Source organism: Juglans microcarpa x Juglans regia, chromosome 4S, assembly GCF_004785595.1.
Source record: "Juglans microcarpa x Juglans regia isolate MS1-56 chromosome 4S, Jm3101_v1.0, whole genome shotgun sequence".
In the NCBI taxonomy this organism is placed as follows: Eukaryota; Viridiplantae; Streptophyta; class Magnoliopsida; order Fagales; family Juglandaceae; genus Juglans; species Juglans microcarpa x Juglans regia.
The window spans coordinates 14,777,462-14,786,346 of NC_054601.1; the positions used below are offsets into that span (position 1 = coordinate 14,777,462).

The window sequence follows — 8,885 nt, forward strand, 5'->3', positions numbered from 1 at the left end:
ATCTAATGGTGCAATCTATTTTGTCTAATTATGATCCTAAATGCCTAAAAAGATTCCAAATGCATTACATTCCCCTTAGCGGATCATAATTCAACTATGCTTCTAAACTGAAAACCTAGATAGTTTCTATCCCATGAATTTCTCCTAAGTCTTCATGGTACATCCAATGTCTAAATAAAATAAATTATTTCCGAGCGTTACAAATAAAGACATGATTTGAAAGTATGAGTGGATATTTTTCCCATGGGCATGATTCCGGTGAATGGATACAAATATCTTTATGAAAATTTATATTTTCTCTTTTATTTCACTTCATTCAAATAGATGGAATTAATATTAATTTGGTATTAGGCATTTGTGCTATCTATAAGAACCAATTTATAAATGACATAAAATATAGAGACTATAAAGTAAATATCACGTGTTCATATTATGCTTTGCTTAAGTTGATGCAAACTATATTGTTTGAAAAGCATACGACATGAATTCCAAACTTCTTGTATATACACTGATAAGGATTTCAATGTTAAACGTGAAAAAGTGTCCGTTTGGAGTTCTTGATGACCATGAATTACGGTGTATTTTCCACCACTTTGGGATGACATTGATTTCCATATTCAGTGCATGATTGGATGATTTACTGGAAAATACACTATTTTAAATTATATTGAAGGCACATGCATGTATTGCATTTGATATCAAACTTACATTTGGTCATTACCAATGTCAAGGTATATCTCTAGTAGTTGCTACCTCTCATTTGGAGTTTTAGTTGGGATTGAAGTAAACATTCTCATCTTGAATATTGACATCGACTCTCTTCATATAAATTTGTCACAACTAAATTACACAAATCTTTATATCCAAAATCCTAACATTAGAGACAACTTGCAGAACATGGCACTAGCTATAGAAGATGTAGAAGTAGACCATGTAAGGGACGCACTGCACAAGCTAATTCTTCATCAAGCTTGGATGACTGAATTGAGCCACCTAATGTTGTCTCGATGTTAGAGTTCATGGATGTTGTGGTAGATTCGCCTACAAGCACAAATGATATTAGTAAAAATAATGTTTAGACTATGTTTACCAAAATATATGATATGAATTGATTTAGAGAGGTATTTGATTCTCCATTTTTATTATAATATGGTGGTTCATGTAACCTTTGTACCAGCTATGCAAATGTGGGTGTGGTCCAGCTAAGTGCACCTCTTTTGTCAAGTTTTGAAAGCACGAAAATATTTCATTGATGATCAAAGATGGTGAGAGAGCACTTTGTTGCGATCACTATACGATGTTTACAACAAGGAGTACATGGATACTAAAGCACCATGGCGACTTGAGTCACGCTAGTTGGCACGATGTGCCAAATAATAATAAGAAGGTTGAATAGGTTACTCGTGTTCTGATAATACGTCATCAAGTCCATTCTTGTCCCAATAAGGGTATGAACTACCTTGGTGGATAGATATGCATATCTAGTCTTAGCACCATACATTAATGCTTATTTTTCGTAAAGGCTTGTATTTCAAATGTGAGACTAAGACAAATTTGGTTGACTTTTTTAAATGGGTGCAGTGGTCAAAGAAAAAGGGAAAATTAGTGACTACCATGACTGGAGATCTTTATGTGAGTGTATGAGTATTTTGTAAGAAATGTATATCTTACCTATAGATCGATGTCAATAAAAAGTTGTATTTTGCAACAACTTCGCCTTATGCGAATACATCATTTCCGGCTAAAATTTTGATTATTTACAACGAAATATTTTGCAGGAAATAATGCTTTATTTGCAACCATATTATATTTTATTGAAAAATAGCATTTGAGACCAGACTATTGTGACCACGATACGATGATTAAAAGTTGTTGGAAAAATGTAGATTTGTCTAATTTTGTGATTTTTTCGGCGATTTTTCACCCGAAAATGCCATGAATGTTGTAGCGAGCCATGGTAGAATTTGATTTTGAGATCATAATGATGACTAAAGGCTTGTTTGGATAGAGAATCGATCTTATCTCATCTTATCATTACAATTTTTTTAAATTTTCACACAAAATATAATAAATAATTCAACTTTTTCAAATATTAAAATATATTAAAATATAATAAAATATTGTTATATAAATATTTTATTCAATTCATATAAAACTCGTTGGAGGCTCCTGCTGAAAATTTTTTTACTTAGTGATTAAGTAAATGTTTTTTAATGATATATTGTGAATTTTTTTTAAAAAATATATTAGAAAGTATTAAACAATACATGTGAAAAAAAACAAAAAACATCAATTGCACTAGGGAGCTCCGTGGCTGTAGAACCACCCATTCCAACAATACACGCGATTCTCCACTCCACCGCGACTAATTGACGCAAACAAGGACATATGTTTTCCAAGGTTGTTTGCACGATCCATGTTTCGATTTGAAAATGAGTTGAGATGAGTTGTGAATAGTAATGAGATATGTTATGAATAGTAATAAAATTTATAAATTAAAGTTGATGAATAATAATGAATAGTAGTGAGATGAATTTAGATGAGTTAAGATAAGTTGTGAATCCAAACCGAACTACGTGATCTAATCCATTGCAGCATCCTTTAGAATTTTTTTTCACCAAGGCAACTTGGTGATATCATTAGTTTTTATTTAAACTTTTAAGGCAAAAAAGTATTTTATATATGAATAATGTTATTTTGACACCTCATTTTTTTTTACTTAATAATTAACGAAGTGACTATTAGTATATTGATATTTATTTTATATTTTTTAAAAATGTTTTAAAATGATAAAAAAATGAATAAAAAAATTTTAAAAAAAATAAAAAGTTGATTTTGGCCTAATAGTAACTTATAACCGGTAGATATAAGTGGCAAAGTAGCACCGTTCTTTATATATATATATATATAACCATATGTAATTAGCCACAATGTTTATTGAGCATTTAGTATAAGAAGTTACGAAAATATTGATCTGGGTTACACAGTATCATTTTCTTAACGAGTTGTTGCCTATTTTTTTTTAAGTTAACAAACTACTTGACTCTCAAATAAATTTTATAAATTGATGCACTTGTTATGATATATTAGACTATAAATTTTTTTAATTATAAAGAATATCTAATATATCATATCCAATAATATTAATTTATGAATTTTATTTCTTAAAATAAATTTTTTTGATGAATTTAAATAAAATTTATTTATAAACCTAACGCTTACACTTTTCTTATTGACTAAACAGCCTTTAAAGAAAAGAAAAAAAAAAAAAAAACCCAACGGAGAAGTGCAGATTGGGTAAAGCAAGTTGCAAAACAAAAGGTGTACGTAAGAAAATTCCTATGATACCAATGGCAAGATTACAGAGTTGTTGATGCGTCTAAAATTTTGTCTCTCCCATGCAAGTACTCTGTAATGGCCACTGCAATTCAGCTCTGTCACTTTACTACCCCTGCTACTACCTTACCAAACCACCCAATATTGAAGAATGCCTATCTTAAACCTCCTCTCCAACTCCCGAGATTCTCCCAAAAACCCATTATAGCCCCTTCTCTTAAACAGGTTTTCAAGCAAACAAGCCTTAAAGAAGCCTTTCAAACACTAACCCGCTTGTTCTCTGATCAAAATTCGATTCCGTTTTGTCTAGAAGAGGTTTATTCATCAGTGCTTGAGCTCTGTGCAAGCAATAAAGCTCTGTCACATGGTCAACAAGTTCATGCACATATGATAAAATCTTCCTCCGGGTATGACTCGGTGTTTTTGAGTACTAGGCTTGTGTTCATGTATGGGAAATGTGGCTCTCTTTCTTGCGCGGAGAAGATGTTTGATAAAATGTCTCACAGATCCATTTTTACGTGGAATGCTCTGATTGGTGCCTATGTTTCAAATGGAGAACCTTCTGGAGCGCTTAATTTATATAGAGAAATGAGGGCTTCAGGAGCTCCTCTTGATTCTTACACATTTCCTTGTGTGCTCAAAGCTTGCGGCACGCTTCATGATCTCCGTTGTGGAGCAGAAGTTCATGGTCTAGCTATTAGATGCGGATATGATTCTATTGTATATGTTGTCAATTCGCTGGTTGCTATGTATGCAAAGTGCAGTAATCTTGACAGCGCAAGGCAGTTATTTGATGGTATGACTGAAAATGATATTGTGTCATGGAATTCTATAACTTCGGCATATGCAGCAAATGGACAGTCTGTAGAGGCATTAGGACTTTTTAGAGATATGCAGAAGGTGGGTCTTGCCATGAACACCTACACTTTCGTTGCTGCTCTTCAAGCCTGTGAGGGTTCGTTCTTTCTGAAACTTGGTATGGAAATCCATGCTGCTATTTTGAAAGCCAGTCATCATGTTGATATTTATTTAGTTAATGCTTTAATAACTATGTATGCAAGATGCGGTGAAATGAATGAAGCTGCAAGAATATTTTATGAAATGGATGAAAAGGATTATATATCATGGAACACATTGCTTTCTGGTTTCGTACAAAATGGTCTATATGAAGAAGCACTAGAGTTCTTCTATGATATGCAGGATGCTGGTATAAAACCTGATCAGGTTTCATTGTTAAATGTTACTGCAGCTTCTGGTCGATTGAGGAAATTAATGAATGGAATGGAACTTCATGCTTATGCAATAAAAAGTGGGTTTGATTTTGGTTTGCAGTTTGGGAATACACTAGTAGATATGTATGGAAAATGTGGCAATGTGAAGTATATGGGTCGTGCTTTTGATATGATGCTTGATAGAGACTCTATTTCTTGGACAACATTAATTTCTGGGTATGCTCAGTGCAAATCGTATTATGGGGCCTTAGAATTGTTCTCAGAAGTGCAGATGGAAGGGGTTGGTGTTGATGTGATGATGATAGCAAGTATCCTGCTGGCTTGTGCTGGGCTAAAAAACGTTTCCTATGTGAAAGAAGTCCATGGTTATATTTTGAGGAGAGGTTTATGTGATCTTGAACTACATAATTCAATTGTTGCTGTCTATGGCGAGTGTGAGAACATAAATTATGCGAGACGAATGTTTGAATCCATCAAATTAAAAGATGTTGTGTCTTGGACAAGCATGATTACTTGCTATCTCCATAATGGGCATGCAAATAAGGCTCTTGAACTAGTCTACTTAATGAAAGCATCTAATGTCGAACCTGATTCTATAGCTCTAGTGAGCATACTCTCAGGGGCTGCTATTTTATCTGCCTTGAATAAAGGAAAAGAAACTCATGGGTTTATAATTAGAAAGGGCTTTGTCTTAGATGGATCTCTTGCGAATGCTCTTGTTGATATGTATGCTCGCTGTGGAGCTCTGGAGACCTCCCATAAGGTGTTCAATTGTATAAGACACAAAAGTTTAGCTCTATGGACATGTATGATTAATGCAAACGGAATGCATGGCTGTGGAAAGGCCGCAATTGATATATTTCGTAGAATGAGGGATGAAAATGTTGTTCCTGACCATATTACCTTTTTGGTGCTTCTTTATGCATGCAGTCATTCAGGATTGATTGATGAAGGTAAAAAACTTCTAGAAGTTATGCAATCTGAATATCTTTTGGAGCCATGGCCTGAACACTATGCCTGTCTGGTTGATCTTTTGGGGCGTGCCAATCGTTTAGAAGAGGCACTCCAATTTGTGGAATCTATGCAGACTGAACCTTCAGCTGAAGTTTGGTGTGCTCTCCTTGGGGCTTGCCAGGTTCACTCAAATAAAGAATTAGGACAAATTGCAGCTAAAAAGCTCTTGGAGTTGGGTCCAGAAAACCCAGGAAATTATGTGCTGGTTTCCAATGTCTTTGCTGCAAGTCAAAAATGGAAGGATGTTGAAGAAGTAAGAATGAGAATGAAGGAAAATGGGATGAAGAAAAATCCTGGGTGTAGTTGGGTTGAGGTTGGTAATCAGGTCCATACATTCGTAGCAAGGGACAAATCTCATCCACATTTTGAAGACATTCATCATAAACTAGTTCAAATTACGGAGACTTTGAAGAGAGAAGGAGATTATGTGCCTCAAACCAAATATGTTTTGCACAATGTAGAGGAAGAACAGAAAGTTCAGATGCTTTATGGGCATAGTGAACGACTGGCCATTGCTTATGGACTGCTTGGAACACCTGATGGGACCCCCATCCGGGTCACAAAGAATCTTCGGGTTTGTGGTGATTGCCACACTTTCTGTAAGCTAGTCTCAAAATTATTTGGAAGGCAACTTCTTGTAAGGGATGCCAACAGATTCCATCATTTTAATAAAGGGGTTTGTTCTTGTGGTGACTACTGGTGATTTTACAAACATCGTATCACCATCAGTTAAATTTAGAGACACCCTTTTGGTCCATTTTTTCTGCAATTGGATGAGGTATTGTTCCAAACATTAGCTGCTTGAAGAATTCAAGTCCCCCACCCGGTGTTTCATTTAACGAAACCCAAGGGAGTTCAGATTAGCAACTGATGTGGCATACTGGCTAACAAAGCAACATCAGCAAGATCATTGTTGAATTCAGTCACATGAATTGACTTACATCCTGCACCTTTTATGCAGGGCCTAATTGGATTTTCCAATTCATGTTTGAGAGTTCCCAACCTGAGATGGCTACAGAGTGCTTGTTGACAATGATTTTCATTTCCCATCCTTAGATGGCAACAAGGCAATGGTTCAACAGAGGGAGAAAATCTGTTTTCAGAATAAAGTTAAAAAAGGAAAAGGAATATGCTTCAAGCTGTGCTCTCTTCAGAAAGCCCATAGAAGTGTCAACCTTCTAGAGTACATGGGCAAGTGGGATATCTCTAGCAACGTTTCGGGAACAATTTCTATCGACATCCTCCAATCCTTGATGTTCTCGAATGATATATAGTGATAAAGATTCAGCTTACAATCCTGCTCCATTATATTTACATATTTATCCAGAGAAAAGGGATAAAAAGTCATTGATGCGGCCAAATGAAACTTTACATGTTCTAACTATCAATAGTTAATATCATTATTGACTCGTAATTGTTGTTTTCATGACAGGGCTCTTCTCTAAAGTTCATTAGTAAGTGCAGATCATGAATATTTCTATGATTTATTTTTCCTACATGCAGTGATTTTGAAATGGTAATTCCAGACCTTGCGTTCTTTCAGTATTCAGATGTCTAGATGATATGTCAGATTCACAAGAAATCCAATGATCTGACCTTCTGTAGTATCTAGTGAGCATAAGAGACGACCATATAATGGCTCATCAGTTATGTCAGATTCACAAGAAATCCAATGATCTGACCTTCTGTAGTAACTAGTGAGCATAAGAGACGGGCTCATCAGTTCTGCTAGACAATCCAAGTGCCACTAGATCGTAATTAATGGTGACAATAGATGGTGAACATTTTGATTTCTTCGTAGAAATTTGCTCTTGAGCTCTATTTGATCTGTTTGCCCCCGCCCCCCCCCCCCCCCCCCCCCCCCCCCCCCCCCCCCCCCCCCCCCCCCCCCCCCCAAAAAAAAACATTCTGCCGTTTGGCGCAGTTTGTCTCCAGCTTTTGATTCTGATATTATTGTATTCGGGAGCTTGTCTCCTTGATTTTTTCTTTCTTTGGACACTCGTGTTAAAAAGGAAGGTTGTTGGGTAATTCGAATAGGTGAACCTGTTTGTATAGTTAGGTGTGTTGTGTATTTATGTACGTTGTATGAACATGTGGTCATGCTGTAATAACACATAGCAAAAGTACTATTGAAGTTGTTGTGCAGTGTCGTGGTGATGTTTTTCTTGTCACACTTCTTGTGCATGACACCTATTTTTTTGTCTGCATTGATTATTTTTTTCGTTTGTACGTAATTATTTGTCGCTCGTATGTTTATTTTTGTTTATTATGATTATTTACGGCGAATAGAATTCACTGTAATTATTTGTCTACAAATATATACTTATATGTAGTGACAAATTTCGCTGATTGCAGGTTAAGGCTATGTTAGGATGTTAAGATGAGTTGAGTTTTTTTTTTTTATAGAAAAATGAGTTGAGTTAAGTTGAGCTGTGAATAATAGTATTCCATTGAGATGGGTTTAAATTTTTTAGGCTGAAATAAGTTTAACTTTTTAGGTTGAAATGTATGAAGTAAGTTGAGATGAGTTTAACTTTATTAGAAAAAATTGAAAAAGTAGTTGGTCTCATCAATTATTAGTTTGAGAAGAGTTGAATTGGATTGAATTCATCTTCCAAACACAGCCATAAAAGTAACTTTTTTTAATTTTACATGTTTGTCCAGCATGCTATGAATATTTTTTTTTTTTTTTTTGAGTAATGATAGCGTGACCCCTTATACATTAAGGGTGGCAATATGTAATATTACTCGTGAATCCAACACGAATATGAAACAAAATTAACGTATTTGGGTTTGATATAAATGGATTCGGATCAAAACAGGTTGATCCATTAATACACGATTAATAAACGGGTCAATAATGGATCATCCTGCTTAAACCCGAAATCAACCAGCAATAACTCATTTAAATTTTATTTCAAAATTAAATCATTGGGTTGTATATTAATATTTCTTAATACCCTTATGTTTTTATTATTGCAATTGTAATACTAGATCTATGCTCATATTTGTTATTGTTGAGTTTATAATATTGGTTTTATTATAGGTCAAAATCTGAAAAATATTGATATTTTAGTTTAGTAGGTAGTCATATTATTATTTTTTGAAATATTATGACTACTAATATATATAGATTTTAACTTTTATATGAAATTATATTAATCAGGTCAAATGGGTTATACGAGTTATTCTAACCCATTTACATTAAACGGATTGAAATGAGCCATGTCATGTTGACCCCTTTTTAATTATTATTAAACAAACAAAACGAGTGATACAAGACAACCCGCTATTTAAATGGAT

The 8,885-nt window shown here is 34.5% G+C and overlaps 1 protein-coding gene across 1 annotated transcript; it reads left to right on the forward strand.

Annotated features, from left to right (window-relative positions):
* The first annotated feature begins 3,272 nt into the window (after positions 1 to 3,272).
* Positions 3,273 to 7,232, forward strand: LOC121263846 (pentatricopeptide repeat-containing protein At3g63370, chloroplastic). Its single transcript, XM_041166924.1, has 2 exons — positions 3,273 to 7,036; positions 7,133 to 7,232. The coding sequence occupies exon 1, from the start codon at positions 3,415 to 3,417 to the stop codon at positions 6,283 to 6,285; it is 2,871 nt and encodes a 956-aa protein (XP_041022858.1). The 5' UTR covers positions 3,273 to 3,414; the 3' UTR covers positions 6,286 to 7,036; positions 7,133 to 7,232.
* Positions 7,233 to 8,885: the final 1,653 nt, after the last annotated feature.